The sequence below is a fragment of the Phoxinus phoxinus genome (genome assembly GCF_949152265.1).
Source record: "Phoxinus phoxinus genome assembly, chromosome: 3".
In the NCBI taxonomy this organism is placed as follows: Eukaryota; Metazoa; Chordata; class Actinopteri; order Cypriniformes; family Leuciscidae; genus Phoxinus; species Phoxinus phoxinus.
The window spans coordinates 37,612,806-37,638,595 of NC_136878.1; the positions used below are offsets into that span (position 1 = coordinate 37,612,806).

General features: G+C 41.3%; 1 protein-coding gene across 1 annotated transcript in view; it reads left to right on the plus strand.

Moving 5' to 3' along the window:
• Nucleotides 1–16,943, plus strand: part of pcsk5a (proprotein convertase subtilisin/kexin type 5a) — a 46,331-nt gene extending 29,388 nt beyond the window's left edge. Inside the window, exons 30-37 of the mRNA XM_079607032.1 lie at nt 4,000–4,211; nt 6,035–6,277; nt 7,115–7,348; nt 8,864–9,038; nt 9,365–9,582; nt 11,718–11,818; nt 11,912–12,107; nt 14,911–16,943. Coding sequence (XP_079463158.1) covers nt 4,000–4,211; nt 6,035–6,277; nt 7,115–7,348; nt 8,864–9,038; nt 9,365–9,582; nt 11,718–11,818; nt 11,912–12,107; nt 14,911–15,383 — 1,852 coding nt within the window. The 3' untranslated portion in view covers nt 15,384–16,943. The remainder of the gene's footprint in view (nt 1–3,999; nt 4,212–6,034; nt 6,278–7,114; nt 7,349–8,863; nt 9,039–9,364; nt 9,583–11,717; nt 11,819–11,911; nt 12,108–14,910) is intronic.
• The last annotated feature ends 8,847 nt before the right edge of the window (nt 16,944–25,790 follow it).

The window sequence follows — 25,790 nt, forward strand, 5'->3', positions numbered from 1 at the left end:
CCCGTTCAAAATGCTCACGCAGAAGCACATTTTCGAATGCATCCGTCCCCAGGATTGGTTTGCAGCGATCGACCTGAAGGACGCGTTCTTTCACGTCTCGATTCTTCCTCGTCACAGACCGTTTCTACGGTTTGCTTTCGAGGGTCGAGCGTATCAGTACAAAGTCCTACCCTTCGGGCTGGCCCTGTCGCCCCGTGTCTTCACGAAAGTCGCAGAGGCGGCCATTGTTCCCATGAGAGAGCAAGGCGTTCGCATCCTCAACTACCTCGACGACTGGCTCATTCTAGCTCACTCGCGAGATGTGTTGTGCGATCACAGGGACATGGTGCTTCAGCACCTCAGCCGGTTGGGGCTTCAGGTCAACTGGGACAAGAGCAAACTCTGCCTCGTGCAGAGAATCTCTTATCTCGGTATGGAGCTGGACTCGGTCACTCGGACTGCGCGCCTCACGGAGGAGCGCGTCCAGTCAGTGCTCACCTGCCTCAGGTCCTTTCGAGGCAGGGCAGCGGTTCCACTGAAACAATTTCAGAGGCTCCTGGGGCATATGGCAGCCGCAGCCGCAGTAACGCCGCTCGGCCTGTTACATATGAGACCGCTTCAGCGCTGGCTTCACGATCGAGTCCCGAGGTGGGCGTGGCGGAGCGGCACGTTCCGGGTCAAAGTCACCCCGCACTGCCGCCAAACCTTCTCCCCATGGTTAGACCCTGCGTTTCTGCGGGCTGGAGTGCCCTTAGTCCAGGTGTCCAGGCATGCTGTGGTTTTCACAGATGCTTCTGCCATGGGGTGGGGTGCCACGTACAAAGGGCATGCAGTCTCGGGTCTGTGGACGGGGCCCCAGCTGCATTGGCATATCAACTGCCTAGAGTTGCAAGCAGTACGCCTAGCTTTGTGTCGCCTCAAGGGGTTTCTCAGACACAAGCATGTACTGGTCCGTACGGACAGCACTGCGACCGTTGCGTACATCAACCATCAAGGTGGTCTACGCTCCCGTCGTATGTCGCGACTCGCCTCCCACCTCCTCCTATGGAGTCAGAAGCATTTGAGGTCGCTTCGTGCCGTTCATGTTCCAGGGGCGCTCAACCGTGTGGCAGACGAGCTTTCACGGCAGCCTCCCCTGCCAGGAGAATGGCGACTCCATCCCCAGGCGGTCCAGCTGATTTGAAGTGTCTTCGGAGCCGCACAGGTAGACCTGTTTGCCTCTCCAGACACGACCCATTGCCAGTGGTTTTACTCCCTGACCGAGGGGACCCTCGGCACGGATGCCCTGGCACTCAGCTGGCCCCGGGACCTGCGCAAGTATGCGTTTCCCCCAGTGAGCCTTCTTGCACAGACTCTGTGCAAGGTCAGGGAGGACGAGGAGCAGGTCCTTCTAGTGGCACCGTATTGGCCCACCAGGACTTGGTTCACGGAACTCATGCTCCTCGCGACAGCCCCCCCTTGGCCGATTCCTCTGAGGAAGGACCTCCTCTCTCAGAGACGGGGCACTCTATGGCACCCGCGTCCAGACCTCTGGAAACTCCATGTCTGGTCCCTGGACGGGACGCGGAGGTTCTAGGTGGTCTACCACAGGCAGTGGTAGACACCATCACTTCCGCTAGAGCCCCCTCTATGAGGCGCCTCTATGCGTTGAAGTGGAACCTGTTCGTCGCTTGGTGTTCCTCCCGTCAGGAGGACCCCCGAACTTGCCCGATCGGAGTCGTGCTTTCCTTCCTGCAAGATGGGTTGGAGCGAAGGCTGTCTCCCTCCACCCTCAAAGTGTATGTTGCGGCAATAGCCGCACATCACGATGCAGTAGAGGGTAAATCCTTGGGGAAGCACGACCTGATCATCAGATTCCTTAAGGGTGCTAGAAGGTTAAATCCACCTCGTGTCTCGCACCCTGTACCCTCTTGGGACCTAGCTCTGGTGCTCAGAGCTCTTCAAAGTCCTCCCTTTGAGCCTTTGTCAACAGTGAAGCTTAATATCCTGTCCAATAAGACAGCGCTCCTGTTGGCATTGGCCTCCTTCAAGAGGGTCGGGGACCTGCAAGCTTTTTCGGTCGACGAATCGTGCCTAGAGTTCGGGCCGGGCCTTTCTCACGTTGTATTGAGACCCCGGCTTGGATATGTGCCCAAGGATCCTACCACCCCCTTCGCGGATCAGGTAGTGAACCTGCAAGCGCTGCCCCAGGAGGAGGCAGACCCAGCCCTAGCTTTTCTCTGTCCCGTCCGCGCCCTGCGGGTTTATGTTGACAGAACGCAAAGCTTTAGGACCTCAGATCAGCTCTTTGTTTGTTATGGAGGCCAGCAGAAGGGGAAGGCTGTCTCCAAGCAGAGGTTGGCTCACTGGTTAGTGGATGCCATCACCCGAGCGTATGAGTCTCTGGGTGAGCCTTGTCCTCCCAGGTTGCGTGCTCACTCCACTAGAGGTGTTGCCGCTTCCTGGGCTTTGGCTCAAGGCGCCTAGCTGACAGACATCTGTAGAGCTGCGGGCTGGGCGACACCGAACACGTTCGCTAGATTTTATAGCCTGCGTGTGAAACCTGTTTCCTCCCGAGTGCTCGCTATGGCCAGCTGTGTGAGGGGATAGGTTGTGTCGGCTTGCTACGCCATCCTTCGCTTCGGCCAGGTACGTGCGTTTTTTGCTCCGTTGGCGCCCTACGTCGGTGAGCCTCGTGAGTTCCTCCATCACCCCCCGGTGTCAGGCATGTCAGTCCGCCTGGCGCCAGGTCTGCTACCTCTAGTAGGAGTTGCTAGTAGACTGGGTGTTTTTTAGTGGTCTCTATTGTACCCATCATGCCACGTGCAGTTCAGCCGTGTCTTCCCCTTGACAGACTCTTCTGTCGTCCCTGTTGAGTTCGCTCCCACTTCCTCGGATGGGACCACCTCAGGGACTGCCATATGTTTCACTATCCCACTGGGCTAGTACATATGTGTATTCCAGGCCTTCCTCAGGCAGGCTGGGGCTTCCGCAGCGTTCCCTTCCACCTTTCTTTGGGGTTAGGGCACGTTTTCCCAGTGTTATCAAATATCCACTGAGCGGGTCTTGTGGAACAGCAGTGTGATTCCTAGCTAGCTCCCGCAACTTATTCAAGAAACTGCTGCAGGGTAGCTTAGCTGGGCGCTGGAAGGGGCCAGCACCATGGCGTTTTATTAGGGATCCCAATTCGTCAGGGAACTCCCCGACGATACGTCGGAGTTCCCAGGACGAAAGGGAACGTCTCGGTTACGTATGTAACCCTCGTTCCCTGAGTACAGGGAACGGAGACGTGTCGTCCCCTCGCCATGTTGCTGTACCTTCGCCGAGGACTGGACACTGTTCGGCTCCTCAGCGAAAAGCATTCTCGCAATGTTTACTTCCGCGTTTTATACCCGCGCTGATAGGCAGGTCGCGGAATGCAAATCTTGCATGCCAATGTCCATTGGCTCGTTTTATTTCTCTCGAAGGCAATTGGCTCCCTAGCGTGATCCCAATTCGTCAGGGAACTCCCCGACGACACGTCTCCGTTCCCTGTACTCAGGGAACGAGGGTTACATACGTAACCGAGACGTTTCACTTTATTTTGATGGTCCCTTTAACAAATTCTGTTGACTGTAAATCATTTTGCAGCTACAAATCTACTTACTTTCATTAGAGTGTTAGTATTAACTACTCATCCACTCGTTGACGTGATTGGTTACAATGTAGTTTGTGACGTCAGAAACACCAGCGATTTCAAACCGCGATTTCGAGACTGTCTTTGGTTCACTGCAGTTTTAAAGAGAACATACTCAGCAATTGTGTTAACTTAAGAATTTGCACATGGTTTTTCTTAAAGCACATTAAAAATACCACATAGACATATAAACAACATTGAATGCTTGAATTTCACCACAAGGGTACTTTAAAACTTCTTTTAAAACAAATTTACTTTCATATAAGAATGTCACATTTCCAATTTTTGACTGTATGTAGTATCTATATTGTATATATATTTTTTTATTAAATTATGTGTGTGTGTGTCTGTAATTTTGTGTTTAGAGGCTACCCTGTGGGTCAGGTGTGTAAGAGCTGTGCATCTGGTTGTATGTCCTGTGAGAAGAATGCAACACATTGTCTGAGCTGTGAGGAGACGCTGCTGCTACACAAACATGAGTGTGTGGAGAGCTGTCCGTCTGGACACACGGTGAGGAACGGCGAGTGTGTGCGGTGTCCAGAGAGCTGTGTTATCTGCTCTGAGGACAGCTGTACAGGTGAGACTGAAATTTTTAACATATGTTGCATGTTTTCGTGAACTAATCCTAAAATTATAGTAACAAATATGTGTTATTGATGTGCCAACAGTCTTCTACAACTTACTTTTAAAGGGTGCAAATTAATTATCACCTATAGTATATATATTATTTTTCACTATTATTTTCACTCAAATAATAATACTTCACACTTTTTTTCTGAGAATGTAGTAGCTTTCTTCTCAGTAGCATTAATACCACATACAGTGTTTTTGCTCATATTTCATAGTTAAGCTTGGATGATAATAGACTACTGCAGTAATTACATATTTGGCCAATCCAGAAGTTAGCATCACCCTGGTTCCTTTGACAAAAACGCAACAGGATTTTGGAATTTATTAATTTATCTATTTTTTTGTGTGTGTGTTTTGTTTGTTTTTTTGGGCAAAATAAGCAAACAAGCAAACAAAATATTATAATTATTACACATTTTGTTCATCATGATAAACAAACTTTTATTCATTTGAAAGCCTAATATACAATCAGCAGAAGTAAAAACCTACACGTCACATTTTGACAACACGCTTATTTAAAAAAAATCCTTGAAAATCTGAGTTAATTTGCAAGAGTCAGATTATAAACACGATAGTACGAGACTGTAAAAGCAGACTAGTGAGTAGATGAGATATGATAGCTTAAAAAATAATTTTATTTAATACAAAAATATATACAAGACAAACTCAAATATATTTTTCAATAAAATACAATTATTCACTTTTTCATATAACACATAAAATATTTTTAATAATAATAATAATAAAAAAAAAAATTTAGAGTTTGATGTACACACTACAAAACACAGCTATACATCATACTGTAGTTTAAAACAATGTGGGCAAACAGATGTTCAGAAAACATCCAAACATTCAGAAAAACGCAGAGTTAAACCCCTCCCCCACACACAGGTCTCTCAGAGCAGGAGACAAGTAGATGATTAAAATTTCTTGAAATAATCATTTCTGAACATTGACTCTCAGTATTTATTCACCTGTTTATAATAGCGGGGCGGGCGGCACAGTGGCTCAGAGGGTAGCGCTGTCACCTCACAGTAAGGAGGTCCCTGGTTTGAGTCCTGGCTGAGCCAAGAGGTCTTTCTGTGTGGAGGCATTTCTGTTCTCCCTGTGTCTGCTTGGGTTTCCTCCAGGTGCTCTGGTTTCCCCCATCAAAAAACATGCAGTATAGGGGAATTGGAGACGCTAAATTGTCTGTAGGTGTGTGAATCCCAAGCCATGTAATGGGGAGAGTTGGGGAAAGACCTAGCGACCTACCCCAGAAAATTCATGGACAGTCTTTTGCATATGGCGAGATAGTAAGAGATGGCCCATAGAATTACCAAGAGTCGGATATGACTAAAAATGGTTAATGAATGAGTAGTGGAGCACATTTTAACCTCCGCCACCTGCGCAACCAGATTTAAACCTGGATATATAGTGCCTTCTGCTAGTTAGCAAAGCATTATCTGTTCATCTAAATAATTGTAGATTTGTGTCCTTTTAAATAAACACTTAAAACTGAGATGAAAAATTCACTTAAGTAAAACATTTACTTTTGGTATGGTTAAAAAAAAAATGTTCAGCGATATTTTCCCAAGATTTTTTTCATTTTGGCACAATTTTTGTCTCTATATAATGTTGATGACAAGATGCACTCGTCAAGTTTCGTAATGCTAGCATGTTTGGAAATGTTTATACTGTTACAAATGTTTAATACAGTTATACTGTTAGCCATGTTCACCCCTACGTATATCTCACTTTATATTAAATTTTTCTGTCCTCTAACTCTAGAGTGTAAGGAAGACTTCTTCCTGCATCAGGGTCAATGTATAGTGGTGTGTCCTGATGGATTTTTCGAGGACACGGATCAAGGCGTTTGTGAACGTTGCCACACGGATTGTTTGTTGTGTGATGGACCTGAATCGACCAGCTGTGATGCATGTTTTGAACGTGACCGCACACTGCACAATGGAGCATGTCTTGCCCCCTGTCCCTCACATACTTACAGAGAAAGCAGGTCCAGTGAGTGCATGGGTGAGACTACATTACGTTCCTTACTGTTGGAACACTGTAAAAATTTGATTTAATATAAACCATAAAAGACTAAAAATCATACAGTAAAAACCTCTTAATTGTTTAACAGTAAGTTCCTGTTCCAAATGTGGTGGAAAAACTGTACTATAGCTAGTGGGACATTTCATGTAATTTTACAGTAAAATATAATTTTTACTGTAAATCTTACTTGAATCCAGAAAACATAAAATGTTGTTATATAGCCTATATATATATATAAAATAACAGATATATATATATATATATATATATATATATATATATATATATATATATATATATATATATATATAACAGAAAATTCACAAAATGAATAGCACTTTCAACTAATATGATTAAAATGATCGTAACTTACAATAAGGTTTCATTTGTTAACAGTTAAAGTATTAACTAACATTGAGCAATACATTTGTTACAGTATTTATTCATCTTTGTTCAAATTGGTTAATAAAAATCTGTTCATTGTTTGTTCAAGTTAATTCACAGTGCATTAACTAACGTTAACAAATACAACTTTTGATTTTATTAATGTAAATAAATAAATATTGTAAATATTGAAATTAACATTAACTAAGATTAATAAATGCTGTAAAAGTATTGTTCTTTCTTAGTCCATGTTAACAAATGAAAACTTATTGTGAAGTGTTACCAAAATTGGAACCACAAACAATTCAATTGAATTTAATTAAAATTAAATAACAATTAAGTTGATTGTTCTATAAATGATGACATTTTTAATGACCATAACTACAGTAGGTCATATGATGTTGATGAAAGGTCTTTGTCTCTGTTCTGCAGTCTGTGATAGTTCCTGTCTGACCTGTTCTGGTCCTCACGACACATCCTGCACCAGCTGCTCTGAGGGCCTGGCGATGGATGCCCACGGGCGCTGCGCCACACCCAACACCTGCCCCTCACACCACTACAGCAACCAGGATGGAGAATGTCACTTGTGTCACAAATATTGCCATGAGTGCTCCGGTCCACATCAGGACAGTTGCCTCAGCTGCAACCAGTACCACTATCTACTCAGTGAGTTCAAGCAATTGAGGCATGTTATGGTACTCTCTTGATTCGCAAAGTGGAAGATGACTTCAGTGCAAAGAAATCGGAGAAATGGAGAAAGTTGTATCAGAGGGGAAATGAGTAGTCCCTTATATTTGAAATCAAATCTATTTTCTAGATCAGTTTAGAGTCCTAGGTCAATTCAAGAGACAGCCATTAACGGGATAGTTCACCCAAAAATGGAAAATGTGTCATCATTTACTCACCCTCAAGTTGTTCCAAACATGAGTGAATTTCTTTCTTTTGCTTAACACAAAAGAAGATATTTCGAAGAATATGGGTAACCAACCAGTTGATGGACCCCATTGACTTCCATAGTATAGAGAAAAAAATATATGATGGAAATCAATGCAGAAGTTAGTAATGATTCAAAAACATTTACATAATACAGTTTTTAATGTCAGCAGTCCATGGAAAAATGGACATCTGCCGATAAACTTTTGGGGCATGATCTAAAGTGCAGGGCGCAAGTGCACTTAGGGTGTGTCCGAATCCACTTTCGCTAATTTAACAACCAATGGTCGGCGCACCCGACGCATAGTCTAAAAGAGTTGTACCTACTCTCTTAATGAGTAATGGGTGTGTTTTGGCCGTAACATGAAATAAACAGATCAGAGTCTTATCTCCTATTCCCTTTAAAAGCCATTTTCACTCGCGCCATGGCGGATTGCTATTTACATGACAGAATTTGCAAACGGAAAGACTGAATGCGTCTCCAGAGAGCAAACGGATCTGCTTGTGCATGAGTTTAAAGCGCGAGCAGACCATCTAAGGGACAAGCCGGATTCCACCATACCTTTATGTACACAATAATAATCTTTTACATGGTAATCCTTTTATTTGTAATATTTGGCTAGTTTGTGTTCTGCTGCGCATCCCTGTGTGTGTATAATGCAGAGTGTACGCGCGTTGTGAACCCGCCTATAGGCGCTCATTACTAACTCGCTCTTTAAATAACCAAAAAAATTTACGCAGTCTATTTCAGTTGCCTCAAAATAGCAACGCGCCAACAATGCGCCTGAACACACCTCGTTTTCAGACCAGCACGCACATGGGGGCACAAATGGGCACAAATGCATTTGCTATTTAAACAACGTGGCGCAGGACGTGAAAATGATAACTGCGCCAGGCTGAAACTCGCAAAAGATACTTGCGTCGCGCTTGGCGTTGCATTGCGCCGGGTGTACAGTATGATAGGGCCCTGGGAGTTTATTGACAGTTTTTAATTGTATTTTTCACAAAGAAAACACAAATTATTGTTGACATGCTGTATTTTGATATTTATAACTGAATATATTGCAGAATTTCTGTTGTCCAAATATTCAGCATCTTGAAAATTCAGTTGTACTAAAATATCAAATGTAGAAATGTTTAACTTAGTTTCAAGCATGTTTGTTAGCATAGACTCAGCTGAATGTGTGCAGTAAATCCACAGGTTCAAATAATATTTCATAGTAAACAAAGATTCCACTTCATCCACAGATGGCAGCTGTGTGAATGTGTGTCCGGATGAATTCTTCAGAGGGGAAACACAGCGCTGTGAACCCTGTCATCCTAACTGCCTCGGCTGCATGGGGCGGCACAGTCACGAGTGCCTGAGCTGCAGAGATCACCTCTACAGAGACGTCAAAGAATGTGTGGACACATGCCGCTCTGGGTAACTACAATACTGAATACCTATGTTGGTTTATAAACAGTAGTGAATAAAAAAAATTACTGATAGATTATCAGAAGCTGGTGAATTTTTTATATAGTTTCTTGTTGTGTTTTATAAGCCTGGTTTCACAGACAGGGCTTAGATTAAGCCAGAATTCGGCCTTAGTTTAATTAGTACAACTTAGTAGTTTTTAAAAACGTGCCTTAAAAAACCCCCACTAATGGTGTGTATCTTTAGACAAAACAATGGCACTGATATATTAGTAGATATAAACATTTTTTATTACAATTTTCTTTTTGCTAATATTTATGACTGATTCTTTCCAGGTACTATGCCTCAGCTGGCTCTAAGACATGTGAGCGGTGTGATGAGAGCTGTGGGGAGTGTCTTCAGGCCGGAGCCGAGGGGTGTATGAGCTGCAAAGAGGGGATGCTGTTTATCCGGAGACAAGGGCGCTGTGTGTCCTCCTGTCCTGATGCATACTACCACGACACTCACCACAAAATATGCGAGCCATGCCACCCCACCTGCAGAACATGCACAGGTATGGAACAGCTTACAGATGTGACTAAATATGTCAGACTAACTAGTCAATTCCACAGGCCCTTTGAAAAATAAATGCACTTAAATGTACTGAAAGTACACCTGTATGTGCGGCAAAAAACTGTACTATTAATCAAATAAAAGGCCACTTAAAGGGGTCATGACATGGTTTTTTTTTATTTTATTATTATGTTCCCTTAGGTGCAATTATAGTATTACTATAGTTTTTTTTAAAAAAAATTTTTAAAATGTAGTGATTTATGACCTTTTCCCACCCTGTTTCTCATCCTCTGATTCAAACAGTCTGTTTTGGGGGTGTTTCCCCTTTAAGAGTTCAGTGTTAACGCCCACTGTTAGGATTGGCTAACGTCAGTGCCTATGCATCAATTATTAACGCCCCCAGCCAGAACATTTGCGGATTCGGCGTATTTAAAAAGTAGTTTAAAGTTTTAAATACATTACTTACAGTTTGCGTCGTCGTTGTTGAGCCCAGAATAGTCGGCACGGACTTATCTTTGAGCAACAGTTTTCTGGCAAAGCCAGCATCATTTTGGGATTTGTTCTCAAAACAGTCATCCTTCAAATGTATAGAACACACGCTTAAACTAACACTGCTGTGACTGAGACGTCCGCAAAAAAATAAAGTGCATCCATTTTTCCCTGACGACTGGATCTTTCGCAGTGTATTCAAAGATGTTGTTTGTCCACAGCCAGGAACAGCACATCTGCGTGGCATCGTAATTTCCCTGTACACAGACCCACTCGCTGTCCGTCGACTGAACACTTGTGAGGGCGCGACAATGATACGAAATGAGCGTAGTTCCCTTGCGCTTAAAGCGTAGTTGCCTTGTGCTGGAGGCGGTCATATGCAAACGCTGGTACGTCACTTCGTACCGTGACGTCACTTCTTACCATGGATCCAGAACGAGCTGTATTTAGAGCTTGATTAAATAAATGATTCGTTTATAATGGGGAGGACGTCTTAAGCTATGAAACTTGCTGGACGTTTTAATGGTAAAAAAGACCTCTTATATACCAAAGGATCAAGGCAAATTTGGTTTCTCATGTCATGACCCCTTTAAGTGTACTTAAGTACACTTTCATGACCTTAACACACTGAAAAGATTAGTTCACTTGCAAATAAAAATGTCCTGATAATTTACTCACCCCCATGTCATCCAAGATGTCCATGCCTTTCTTTCTTCAGTCAAAAAGAAATTAAGGTTTTTGAGGAAAACAGTCCAGGATTTTTCTCCATATAATGGACTTCAATGGCAACCATTGAAGGTTTGAAGGTTCCAATGTCCATCTCAATGCAGCTTCAAAGGCTCGACACGACCCCAGCCAAGAAATAAGGGTCTTATCTAGTGAAATAATCGGTCATTTTCTAAATGTAATTAAATTAAAATTACAGACCACGCGTGACATAGTCAGAAGTGCCGACCCAGTGTTTACAAGTTTGGAGTAGGAGGACCGTTCAAAGTTATTGTATGTTGAATGACACATATTTATAAGTATTTGTGTCAGTTTATTGTTTAAAATTGTCCTTAAGTGTGTATATCCTGGATGTTTAACGATGTCATGCGTGACCTTTCCAACGTGATGACATAATGTGTGGCGCATTTCAGAGATGCTACAAGACGGGCATTTGTGGTTAAAAAAGTATTTAATTTTTATTTATTTTTAGAAAATTACAGATTTCGTTAGATAAAACCCTTATTTTCTGACTAGTATCGTGTTGAGCCTTTGAAGCTGCATTGAGACTGATTTGTACCTTCAAATAGTTGGTTGCCATTGAAGTCCATTATATGGAGAAAAATCCTAGACTGTTTTCCTCAAAACCTTAATTTCTTTTCAAGAAAGGCATTGACATCTTGGATGACATGTGGGTGAGTAAATTATCAGGACATTTTTATTTGCAAGTGAACTAATCTATCTTTTTAAATAGAATTTTCTAAAATGCACTTGAAATAATGTCTTGTTAAAAGTTTTACATCAAAAAGTAAGTTTTAAATCATTGTGTTTTAATACTTTTTTGCCATTCTTTGAAAAAAAATTCACATAAAATTCTATATTTAACCGTGAATTATTCAATAACTCAAACCTAAAATGCTGGGATGTCCTTTCGATTGACAGGCAAGAGTGTGGAGGATTGTGAGTCATGTCACCCAGGTTATACACTCACACAGGGTGCTTGCGAGTCACCCTGCATCACAGGAGAATACGCTAAGTCTGAGGTAAACTTCTGTTCTAGTGCAGTCTAACACGCATTCTACTTTAAAAAAAATGATGAATGTGGTCACCTGATAGCTCTTGTGATCTCTCTACAGGAGCAGGGCTATAACTGTGAATCATGTGATAAATCCTGTTTGGAATGTAAAGGTCCTGGGCATTATAACTGCACCATGTGTCCGGAACAGTTCATCCTGACAGCAGGGGGGCGCTGTCTGCCCTGCTGCACCAACACAGAGCAGGAAGACACAGCCCCGGTTCATCAAGAGTGCTGTAACTGTACTGAAACTAGAGGTATTTGGACTTAAAAGTGGCATTTCAAAATATTACCTGTACTAACAGGTTGATCAATGACATAAACAACAAAGGCTTGTAGGAAAAAATGTGCCTATAAAAAAACTCCAAAAGCTTACTTATTCATATACTTCACTGCAGTTGTCAGCTAAAATGAACACTAGTGGCAGTAAAACACCAACAACTTTTATTCCTTTTCATACACATTATGATTACAGGGGCAGATTATTGACTAATAAAGACTTATTTTCATTTTCAGTTCCTTGCACAATTACCTCAAAGCTTTTTAACCGTAGTGCATCATTTGTAAACTAATACATTTTGATATTTGCATAACTTGATCAGCTCCGTATGCATGGCTTTTCTTAAATAGTAAACTAGCTCACCTGGCACACCACTATAAACGAATACGAGTTCTGTAAAATACGATAAAAGACCTATGATAAAAAAAAAAGTCTCAATAAATGAAATCAAAGTCTTGTAGAAGCAAACTAAAATTGTATAGTTGCTTCAGCTAACATGTTTTTTTCCTCACGTTTGCTTTTGTTAACATGATCGGTTATGTTTAGGGTAGCGTTTAGTGTAGGTGGTACATTATTTTAACCCTTTATCAGTCACACTAAGAAATAAATATGCAAAAAAATTTTTTTTTATAAAATGGCGTTCCTTAGTCCACATTAAGCAACTTTTCAGTGTTTTTTTTTTTAATGACCCAATCAGGAAGCAGATACACACGTCAACCAGCCGGTTGACTTGCCCACTTAGGGTAGTTCTTGACATGAAGTAACTAGTATTAGGCATTCATGGATTTTTTTCTTGTGTGCATCTGAAGTTGAATTTTATTTCATATAAAAACATCACAGACAGTTGAATATGTTAAAAATATCATCAATTTATTTTATAAAACATGTTCTTATTATAACACATACAATAAAAACATTGTAAAGTGCAACAGTAAACATAACATAAATCAAGAAATGTAACAAATGTAAATACAAAACTAAATAAATAATTATGACAGCTGTCAACAATAGGCTAAATAATTTGTATACTATAAATAAATAAATAATCTCTGGTAGCAATATCTGACAAGTATGGTATAGACAAATTGACAATGTAATAAAATAGAAATATAGCACATATCTTTTGATTTGATAGGTGATACGTAACAAAGAACTGTTTTCTGTTCAAACAACTTCTCATCCTTGAATTACTCTAAATGTGAAATTGATCAAAATACTGAAATGCAACTTGTAAATCTTTTTTTTCATATAAAAATTAATGTAGTAATAATATCAAGTAAGGGTGTGTGTATGCGTAACAGTGCAATAGTGTTAGAGGTAGATCTGGGGGGTCCATAAAATGTACGGCAGTCCATTATGTCTGAAAGAGATGGAACATAAACATTACTGTACAGTGTAGGGTCACAAACTGTGTCTTGAATAATCAGTGCATCAGGTAGCTACATCTATCCATAATAAATGCACAATTGTCATATTGATGAACTGTTCTCCCAACATACAGGCACATTGTGATTTATTTTAATTTGTTAAGAAAAAATTGCACATGCTAATAAATACTCTGTGTACTATGTATGACAAATCGGATAACACACAACCATGAAATGACATAACAAGAGACAGAAAATGTTGAAGTGTGACTGATAAGGTAAGTTTACTGTGCTAAATAAAGCCACAAATATCCAACCATCAATTAAATTAGTCTCATTATCTTATGTTTGTCAGATTATTGAACAGAAAATGTAATGTTTATACCCATCTAGACAGCTGTAGTTGTAGCTATTCAATGCATAACCTAGTGTTAGTCAATAAGCCTCAGCTATGATGGCTATTGCAGAAATAATGAGTAAGACTAATGGTTCATTTCGTAATATGTAAAGAGTAAACAGTATTAAATTTAGAATCTGAAGGTAAAACCACAGGCTGTATAAATAAGGGTAAAATACATATAGTCTAGCAAAGAAATAGGCTGTATGATCCAGCAGGATGTATTATACTAAGTCACGATCGCGTTTCTGTGCTAATTTAGCTAGCGTCCAGTTGTTTACCCTAACTGGGCAACTCAACCGAACGAACACGCAACTTTTCTGTGGTAACAAAGAGATACATCTTATCATCACGTTTCTTCCATTCAACAAAAATATAATCATTAGGAAGTCTAGAACATGAAATCCAACCAAAAAATTCCTTACCTTAAATTTTAGCGTCACTGGCAGCCATTGCTTGAGGAGAGGTCACGACAATACACTTCCGGTTCCGATTCAGCTCGTCTCAGCAGCAAAATATTTTAGTACAACATTGCCACCCAGTGGATATAATTGTCATTACACATTCTATTCAGTGAGAGGAAGAAGAACAAACAGCTAAAAATGGGGTTTGGCGAGTTTTAATGACAGGAATTTGACCGCGAAAAAAGGTCAACCGCACGGTTACAATGCACGTTAAAGGGTTAAAATGTGATAGACTAGACTATAGCATTAACTCTTTAACGCCATTCACTGGGCATTGCATTTCCACTGCCACGATACGTAACAATCAATGTAATAAAACCCTGCCAGATTTACATTGATCGCTTTGAAAGTGCCGCAAAACGTGCAAGAAATAACATAATGTATTGCAGAAATGTCATTACAGTTCTGTTTTTTTCAATGAACCTGGGATGGAATTTTCATTTGAGGCTGAAATGTTTCTTTAATACTAAAATAGTAACATAAAAATAGTTCTCCTGTCTTGGTTCATTTGTTGTGTCAGACGTTAAAAACAATCTTTTATCTCTGTTTAAGGTGAGTGTGTCCTCAGCACTAACTTTGCCTTTCGAAACCATGAGGAAGAAGAGTACAGAGGAAACCTGCCACTCTTTATTACCACCTCCATCCTGCTTGTCTTTGCCTCAATCTCCGTAATCATCCTCATTAAGCGTTCTCTTTCCAAACGGCCCATGCCAGAGACCGCTATCCCACGTGGGTATGAAAAACTGGGCCATGGTGGCGGCAAAGACGGCTACTACACATCATCATCCACCTCTGCCTATGGTGGCCAAGCAAGCTCTAGTTCTGGACTTTTCCGTGACTCACAGCTAGTGGACCTTGGTGGTCAGAAGGGGACTCAGGATGATGACGATGAAGATGATGAAGATGAAGATATTGTGTACATGGGGCAGGACGGCACCGTTTATCGCAAATTCAGATACGGGCAACTGGGAGACGAGCAGGAAGATGAGTTAGAATATGACGATGAGAGCTACAACTACCGATAACACCTTCATCTGTTTAAACAGAAATTTATTCTGCAGGGTTACTGAAAATTGTCACTTAGCATGCAAAACCAACATTGTGTTTGAAAATTATATTAAAAAAGTTCTGTAGAGTTCAGAACTCATATGTGAATAGTAATATATTGTGTAGGATGATATAATGGCAATCACAAATTGTAGTTTAAAGTCCCCCTGTAGTCAATAATTGTATCCATTAAAACTCATATTTGATCACCAAAATTACATATTTAAATGTTTTTTTTCCCCATAAATTTTCTTCATGCCTTAAAATAGCTTGAATGTAACTTTACACCCTTTCCTCATTAAGTATACGCGGTTCTATGAATATTCAAATTGACCCCGCCTCCACTCATTCACAGCAGCTCAGAGATCCACCCATTGACGATCACACGTTGACGGGATTGTTTGCAAGGTAGTTTGTGACGTCAGAAACACCAGCGATTTGAAACCGCGATTTCGAGACTGTCTTTGGTTCACTGCAGTTTTAAAGAGAAAATACTCAGCAATGGTGTTGACATGAATTTGCACATGGTTGATCTGAAAGCATATTAAAAACACCACATAGACATATAAACAACATTTAAAAACTTGGTTTTCACCACAAGGGGACTTTAAGATTTTATGCTGTAGTTGGTCCTTTTAGCTTCTTGTCTTTTTTTTTACTTTAATTTTTCATCTTTTATGAAGATAGCTGAGGTTTGTCTCTTTTTTCTTTTTTTTTCGTTCTACATGTGCGAGTGATTTTTATTTATTTTTTGCAGTACTTTTGCTAGGTTTTTTTTTTTTTTTTTCACTGATGACTTTGTCTTCTGGTATTTCTTTGTTGTGAAAGTGTGTCAGTTTTAATAAAATTATAACAATGGTATGTGTTAATTTCCTATTCCAAGTACAGCCAATAATTTGTACCTACTGCATTCCAATTATTCAAATTAGATTCTACTTCTGCCCCAAGATGTTTGATTGTCTCTCCGGTTACATTTGTACCTTCATCAAAATTATGATCATACCGAACTACTCAAAAAGTATTGAAACAAATTGGATTATGCTTTGCACAAATTACTAATCAAGTTATATCAGAGGAAATGTTTAAATTTGTATGTGATTGACAAATTGCAAAAAAAGTTAAAAAAAGTTAAACTTTACCTTAAAAAAAGTCCTGGTAATTTTCTGCCAGGACATTATTGTCACACAATCCACGATGAGGAAGAAGACAATAAGCCTGGTGAATCTAATTGCTGTGATACTTTATTAAACAAAACAAAAGGCAACAATCCACAAACAAAATAAAGGCAACGTATGATCTAATAAGGAACAGGTGTGTGAAATAAATAAAAAAATAAATAACCAGGACAACTAATGAAAACATAATTAGTAGCCAAGTGTAATGGCGATTTTAATCTTTTATTTCTTATTCTGCTCCTAATGATTTAACAGATGTTGTATGTTGTTCTCTGTCTGTATTCTGAGTTTCCTGATGTAACGTTGATTCAGCTGGAGAGAGGTGTGAGCCCGAGAATGATATGTATCTTAAGTTTCCATGCTGGGGGAAGCTGTTCCTTGTGTAAAACGATGGGGGTTGATAGATTCCCTTGCATTATAAAGTAGCAGGGCAATCTCTCTTGAGGAGAAGGACAAGAGTGTCTGTCTGTCTCTGGCCTGCAGCCTGGCTGCAATGGCTGGGGTCAGGGAACCATTTCTTGCATGAATAAATTACTTTTCTTTTTAAATACAATTTGGATCTTGACGTCTCTTTTGCCGTGATGCAATTTTTGTTTAAGTAATTGTTTTTTGCCACAACAATTTGGTGTCAGAAGTGAGGATTCCGTGAGGAAAATTCTTCTCCTGGTCCTGAGACGGATTTGACGGAGTGAATCGCCCCGGTACCAGGTACTGGTCTCATACCTCGACGGTTTGAGAGAGAGAGCTCAACAGGTTACGAGAGAGAGAGCCAACTCCTGATTTCAGGGCCAGAGAAGAATCCTCACCGGGATCAGAAAGAATCCGTGGAAGTGCATCTCAGATAAAAAAGACAGCCAAATTATTATTTTTTCTTCTCTTTTGTTGGGTGTAGATTGATATAGGCTAACTGTGAGTGAACCATATTGGCTGAGACTGTTTCTTTGGTGCAAGCAGAGTTTTTAAGCGGGAAATTGACCTGAGGAAGTTAAGTCCATTTTCTGAAAACTAGCTCGTAGGTGGACGGAAGAGCCACAGCTGATCAAGTAAGTGGACGGAAGAGTCACAGCTGAATACAGAGCATATTTGCTAAAACCCGTCTGATTTTGGGTTAAAAAGTCAGATCTGTCGAAGACGTTTGACAGATTAGTAAGACGCATCAAAAGTAAAAATCCAAGAGAGGAGATTCAGCCAAAATGGGATCATCTAACAGTAAGCTAGATCATTTTTACACACCAGTTTTTGTAAAAAAAAAGAAAAGAAAAAAAAAAAAGAAATTATGGCCAGAGAAATGCATGCAAGAAATTGGGAAACAGATATTTGTTTAACAAAAGGCTTTTATAGGCCTAGTTGTGTTCAGCATCTGTGTAAAACAGTGAATTGTTGGATTGCAGATACAGAGAACAGATGTAAGAAGGAAACTGAAATGTAGGGAAAGATTGAAGATAGAAGGAACATGGAATGTAGGGATTGATAGAATTCATGGAACTATTTATGAACGCCTGTTAAGTCAAATTAAGTTGAAATGGTATGAAAAGTGAGTTTTAGATAAAAAATAAGGCATTGAATATGATTAACAGGGATTAACATGATATAAAGAAAAGGAATGTTTCATTAAGCAGAATGGGCAACATTCTATATGTCAGTAGCCGCGTTTCCATTACAGATTTGCGCAAATGTTTTGCGCTTTTATCTAATTATCGATACAAAACTATTGCGAAATGACGGCGTTTCCATTAACCGATGTTATGCGACTAAAACGTCCTTTTTTCTCTCGCGATAAAGTCATTCTAAAAATCACTGCAACGGACGTTGGTTTATATAATCTCACAGCCACCGCATTAGACATTATTATTATTAATGGAGGGAGACGTACGTGTTATCCAAGCATTAATGCCAGGGAAAGACCCTTATATTCCAAACGAAATATAAGGAGTTTCTGGGTGTTTCACCCTCATTTCTGCGCTGAGGTTTTGATTGTGGCATTTCTTTGAAGTTTAGAATCCAGTATTCCTAATTATTGTTTCTTTTATGAATATAATAAAGAACTCTGTCTCCTATTCCAAACGATCCATGTAGGCTACTTTTGTGTCCATTCGTTTTTTCCTTTTTAAACCCGTAATTGAAAAACGAAAAATAAACGGTTGTCTTTTTAAAACGCAAAGTTGAACACCACAATTTTAATTTAAACTGGCTACACCAACTGCTGCGCAAAAAAGTAAATATCGACGAATTTTCAGATGTTTGTTTAATGACTTTTTTCCCCTTTATTAAACGTAAAATATTCACAAATTAATATGGAAAACTTGTCGATTTTACTGGTTTTCTAAGGCCAAATTAGAACCTGGAATTGACATTTTCCCCGCAGTGCTGAATAAGAAGAGCCATTAATATTATCAAACTATTGTTTTCTAACTCGGCTAAAAACATCTCCATCTCCGCTGTTAAGCAGATGCTCTTTTAGAGAGAAATGCACCTTTCATACGCATTACTTAATCAGAACAAAATGTATTAGCTTTCGATTCGAATTTGTTCGTTTTAAAGTGGACATTTCAAGCTTTAGCCTACATAGGCTATATTTTGTTTCAGTTTTCGCGCTCCAGTTCACGGAGATCATGAAAGCGCGCCTGATTGTTTTATTTTATTTTACAAAAGCACAACATTTTCTTGTTATTGTTTACACAAATAAAAGTAGTTACAAATAATGTATTATTATTTTCTGTATGACCAGAAATTATAGAGTAGGCTATATTAAGTTGTTTCACTGTTAATAGGAAAATGCAAGTGTTCACGCCCGCGCCTCCGTGCCATGTAGTGCGCGCTCCACACTCCACATAAACCCTTAGATATGCGTCAAAATATTGTGTTTATTTGTGATAATCTCAGCTCTGTATTATTATTGTCTAACCCGTATTATGAATGACATTTGACGAATTGCTTTGTTCCTTTTTTGGATAAAAGCGTCATCTAAATATGTAGCCTAGTAAATGTTATAATAATGATGATAATTATTATTATTTGCGTACACGGACCCCAAACACACCGCGTCTTCTAAGTCAGGTGACTGTAAATGCGCAAAAACTGTTTCCATTGCAGTTTTGCGAAATATTCCTTTTTCGAATTGGCTGAAAAACCTCCTCATGCGAGCGTAAAAACTTGTTTGCGATAAACGAGAGTTTTTGCGAAATTGACGTGTTTCCATTGAGCGTATTTTCAATTCGCAATTTCAATTTGCGCAATTTGAAGGGTAATGGAAACGCGGCTACTGTTAATTATGATGTGAATGTGCTTTATTGTATTAATGTTATGAAACCAATGGTATTGAAGAATAGATTTGCTGCCATATTTTTATAACAAGAGTTGAATGTGCAAGCGGCTATGAGAGCTGTGTAATTTAGGGACTGAGATATGAATGATATTGTGATTTCTGTGAAACAGTCCTGATAAATAATAGTGAGACAGAAGAGAGCAAAATGCTGTAAACAGCTGAAGCTCTAACTGATTTGCAAATGATGCTTTTGTGGGGAAATCTAGAATATGTATAGGTTATAATTGTGAGTTAAAAGCTAGACCCCCCCCCCCAAATAATAGTTTTTGTCATTTCAGTTATTTTATTAATAATGGTTATTTAATTATTCAGTACATGCACGTATATTTGTAGTATACAGCTATGTGATGGGTGTCCAGTGTGTGGCAGTAAGCCAGAAGGAAAACCCCAGAGAAAACCTAGACGAGAAAACAAGTTAGTTCACGCGAGGTTTGGAACGAGACGATGAGAATTGTGTTAGTGTTGTATAGCCTAGCTACTGGGTATCACGGAGCTGTTGTGAAGAACGATGACTGAATAAAAGAACCCAAGCAAACTATCGATTACACGCTTGTTATTTCATTCAAGTGTGCTACAAAATACTGGCGACGAGGATAGGATCGGCGGTGCCGTTTTGAGTGAGTTATCTACGAAGACGCTGAGCATGGACATTGAGCAATGGCAAGATCAGCTGAGCGCCGCGTTGCTCCGGCTTCGGCTCGATCAGCTGCAAGAGGTGTGTGCGTATGCGAAACTGTCAGTGGAGGGACAAGCCAAACGGCACTCGCTGATCAGATTAATAAGTGAATCAGTAGAGAGTGTAATAGAGACGGAAGATGGTGATGTTGCCCGCCGACATGTGGAAGATTTGTTAGAGTTTTCTAGCGCGATGACGCAAAGCAGTGATCGCGCGGTACAAGATGGTGGTGGTGACGCAGACAGAAATTCGGCGGAGCTCGCTCATTTAAAGAGACAGTACACAGAATTGCAGCATCAGTTTGAGTTGTCAACAAATGTGCTGAAAAACGAAATCCAACGCCTGAGTTTGAAAGTTCCTGATGTGTCAAGTCCCCCTGTGTTTTCCTAACATCATCATGCAGTTCCTGAAGTCACTATCCGGCGTGATTTTAAGATTAATGGCCAAATTGGAGAACGGGGTCAGAAAGATAAGCTGTCATACAATAACTTGATGCACCAAATTGATGCTGGAATGAACAAGGGACACAGAGAGTCTGAGATAATTGATGCTGTGATAAGAGCAGTCAGTCCAGGTATGAGCCTGCGTGATATGCTGGAGATCAAGACAGAGTTAACCCTTTCTCAGCTGCGCACAATTCTGAAAGGCCATTATAAGGAAGAAAGCTCAACAGACCTGTATCATCGACTGATAAATATCACTCAAGAGGGCCGTGAGTCACCACAAAACTTCCTATTCCGTGCCATTGAGCTGAAAGAAAGACTTTTAGCTGCTGCTCGAGAACCGGATGGAGAAGAATCGTACAGCCCTGATCTCATACAGAGAAGATTCCTGCGCGCACTAGGAACAGGGTTATCGAACGATCACATTAAGTATCAGCTTAAAACCTGCCTTGATGAACCTACAATCACAGATGAGGTTCTCATCACAGCTATGAACGAAGCTGCGAGTCTTGAGTGGGAACGACAGCAAAAGTTCAAGAAAAATGCCAACATCAAAGAAACTAAAGTCACTGAGGTTCCAGTAGAACTACGTCAAAGTCAAGAGAGAATGAGTCATGCTGTTGGGGGTAAAGAACAGTCCACACACACACAAGTAAAAGCTTTGAAAACCCCACAGGTCATGGACAAGAAAGACTCTGAGCTCTATGAGGTCGTCAAACAGCTGAGAGAGGAGATCGGAGAAATGAGGAAAGTGATGAGTACTTACCGTCCCACGCAGCCTCGAGAAAGAAAGCGAGGATGCCGTGGGTGTCATGAAGATGGCAGAGGTGACCAATGCGATCATTGTTTTAAATGTGGGCAAAGTGGACATCTTTCCAGAGGGTGCAGGGGACCACCTGGAGGAAAAACAGAAAGAGGACACTCAGCTAGCAGTATGATGGTAACAACTCACACAACATCATCACTGTGGCCAGAACATCAACGGGAAATCCTGTGTGACAGTATTAAACAGCTGGAAGCTCAGGAAGCAGCAAAGCGGAAGGAGAGCTCCCTGCAGCATATCAGATCCATAACAACTAATCAGCTGTCCACCAAACATAATGCACAGTTATTGAATTTGATCGGAGAAAAATGTATGGTGAGCTGCTTCTTTGATGGTGTAGCGACGCAAGCGCTATGGGATACTGGCTCACAAGTCTGTCTCATGAATGAAAAGTGGAGAAAAGAACATCTCCCACACACAACACTACGCGGCCTCTAAGAGATCCTAGGTCCTGGAAGCCTCACCGGTCGAGCAGTGAATCAAACAGTGATTCCATTCGAAAGCTGGGTCGAAGTGACATTCAAGCTGGGAACAGACAAAGCAACACCGTTGGAATTGGAGGTACCGGTATTGGTATGTAGTAATAATGAGGTGGCAGAGGAGCCCATCATTGGATACAATGTCATTGAGTACCTGCTGAACAGTGGTGTAGAGCGACCTATCGGTGTAAAGACCAAAGCCATGAGTACTGCACTGTCCTGTGATTGCAAGAAAGCAGAGGTTGTGCTTAACTTAGTGAGAAGCCAAGATGAAGCGTTCAGCGATGGAGTTGCGAAAGTAGGAAGGTCGGTAACAAAAATTCCAGCCAAACAGGCTAGAGCTGTCAAATGTTGCATTAAGACGGGCCCTTTGTTATCTGATCAAGATGCTCTCTTTGTGCCTGATGAGTGTGCGAAGTGGCCAGATGGATTGAGGGTGGAGGAAAACATCGTCTGCCTCCAGAGAGGGACCTGTTCACGTATCTGTATTCCTGTGATCAATGATACTACTCATGACATCGACTTGCCTCCACGGGCGGTTCTGGGCCATATACAGCGAGTAAAAGCCATCTACCCTGCTGAGATGAGACCAGTGACAGCTCAGAAAAAGATTGCCTGCGCGACTGTGGCACACACCACCCAAAACCTGTTCCACAAAGATGGTGAACGAGTCAGCCAATCTACAGAAAACGCAGATACTACGTTAGCGGTTCAAAGAGAAAACCTATGGGACCCTCCTGTATGCGTTGATCATCTAAAACCCGAACAGCAGCAGAAAGTGAAGCAGCTTCTAAGGGAGGAGAGTGGTGCTTTTGCTCGAGATGACAGCGATGTTGGATGTATTCCATCTCTCCAGTTAAAAATTTGCCTCAATGATACCACATTTGTGAAGCACACATACATGTCTGTCCCAAAACCACTGCGCAGAGAGGTTAAAGAATACCTGGAGGATCTGTTGAATAGGGGGTGGATTACTAAATCCAAGTCACCATATTCTTCACCGGTAGTCTGCGTGCGGAAGAAAGATGGAACTCTCCGCCTCTGCTGTGACTATCGGGAGTTAAACAAGAAATCCATTCCAGATAGGCACCCAATTCCCCGCATACAGGACATGCTCGACAGCTTTGCAGGCAACACCTGGTTTTCAGTCCTTGATCAAGGCAAAGTCTATCACCAGGGGTTTGTAGAGGAATCCAGCCGACCTCTCACTGCGTTCATAACGCCGTGGGGATTATATGAATGGGTGAGGGTCCCTTTCGGATTGTCAAATGCACCTGCCGAATTCCAAAGGAGCATGGAGGAGTGCCTGAGAGAATTGCGTGATGAGGTATGTCAACCATATTTAGATGATAACTTAGTTCATTCAAAAACATTTGAGGATCATCTTCAGGACATTAGAAAAGTGCTGTAGTGTTATCAGAATCATGGTGTCAAGCTAACGCCTCGAAAATGTGAAGTGTTCCGAAATCAGGTACGATTCCTAGGGAGGCTGGTGACAAAAGATGGGTACACGATGGACCCGGCTGATATCGCTCCTGTCCAAGCACTGAAGGAAAGGACCCCTAAGACAGTTGGTGAGGTGAGAAAGTTGTTAGGATTTCTCTCCTACTACCGGTCATACATCGAAAACTTTTCCCGCAAGGCTGCACCTCTTTATATGCTGCTCGCCGAAAAGAAGACGCCAACGTGGAAAGTACAGATGAAGCGGAAAGGAAAGGGGAAAAATGGCCAAGGACAGCTTGCGTCGTCACATCCAGTCACGTGGACAGATGAACATCAAAAAGCCCTCTGTGAGTTAGTTGACTATTTATCTAATCCACCGGTGCTGGGATATCCAGATCTGGATGAACCCTTTGTACTCCATTGCGACGCTTCACAGGAAGGCCTCGGTGCGGTGCTTTATCAAAGGCAAAGATAAAGAACCCTAACCCCTCCTGAGAAAAACTACCATCTTCACTCAGGAAAGTTGGAGTTTTTGGCCATGAAGTGGGCTATATGTGAGCGGTTCAGGAACTATGTCTATCATGCACCATCATTCATTGTGTACACGGACAATAACCCTCTCATGTATGTGATGTCAACGGCCAAGTTAAATGCCACAACGTACAGATGGGTAGCAGAACTTGCTGACTTTCGATTCACCATCAAATACCGTCCAGGAAAGTCAAATGGGGACGCGGATAGCTTGTCGCGTATGCCGCTGCATATGGAACAGTGCATGAAAACTAGGGGTGGTTAATCTGTCTGATTTCCCGATTCGATTCGATTACGATTATTGAAGTCCCGATTCGATTACAGTCGATTTTCGATCATTAACGATTCTCGATTAGCGATTATTGATTTTTCATTTCACAACAGTAAATTCACTACAGTAAAAATCACAACAATAACAAATTATAACAAACTTCAACATATTCTGAATCTCTATTAACATAAAATACGGATGTCCACGCATCACATGTTACAGCTATCCTACCCGCTTTCTTCAGTGATTCCATGACTTCGGTTTTGGTCTTGTTGTAGAGTGTGGGGATCGCTGTGTCTGTAAAATATCTCCGAGATGGGACGTTGTATCTCGGCTCCAAAGTGTGCAACATAAGCGCGAAAGCCCTGGTTCTCAACGACTGGACGCAAATCCTTGGCAATAAAAGTTGCGATTGATTGTGTAATGTGCTTTGCCCTTTCCGAGCCGGGTGGAAGCTTTGACAATATTGTCTCCACGCTTCAGAGTTCCGTCTTTTGCGTTCCGTCAATATTCCGTTATTATCGATTTTCCAAAAAAAAATTTTGGCATTTGTGAATCGATTCAGAATCGTCCACGTCCGCATCGCGATGCATCTAAGAATCGATTTCCCCCCCACCCCTAATGAAAACCTGTTCAGAAGAAGTGCAACCTGAAGTCATGGTTAGCATAACTCAGTCAGCGGTGGTACAGAGTCAGGAGAGAGGGCCGTGGTTGTGTCCACTTACGATTGAAACAGCATTATCGGGAGAACAGGAGGAGGAGCTGTTTACTTCAGTTGCAGAGATCCCCAAGAATGTACTGAGAAAAGCCCAAGAGGAAGACCCTGAAATCAGAGAAGCTTTAGCATACCTCAAATTGAAACCGCGGCCTATGAACAGAAGTCAGGGTAAAGAGGTGCGGGGACTGATAAGGGAACGAGCAAAATTATACTTGGATGAACATGGTCTCTTGTTTCGAAAAACAGCAACCCGCCATCAGTTGGTACTGCCTAGGAGATACCATGAGCTCGTTTATAAGGAGTTGCATCAAGACATGGGCCACCTGGGAGCTGAACGGGTGCTGAATTTAATCAGAGATCGGTTTTATTGGCCCCACATGCAAAAGGAAGTAGAACACTATGTCACACGTGTTTGTAGTTGCTTGAGAAGCAAGCGTCCAAACAAAGTGACCCGAGCTCCTCTGATAAACATCACCACCACTTACCCATTTGAGCTGGTCT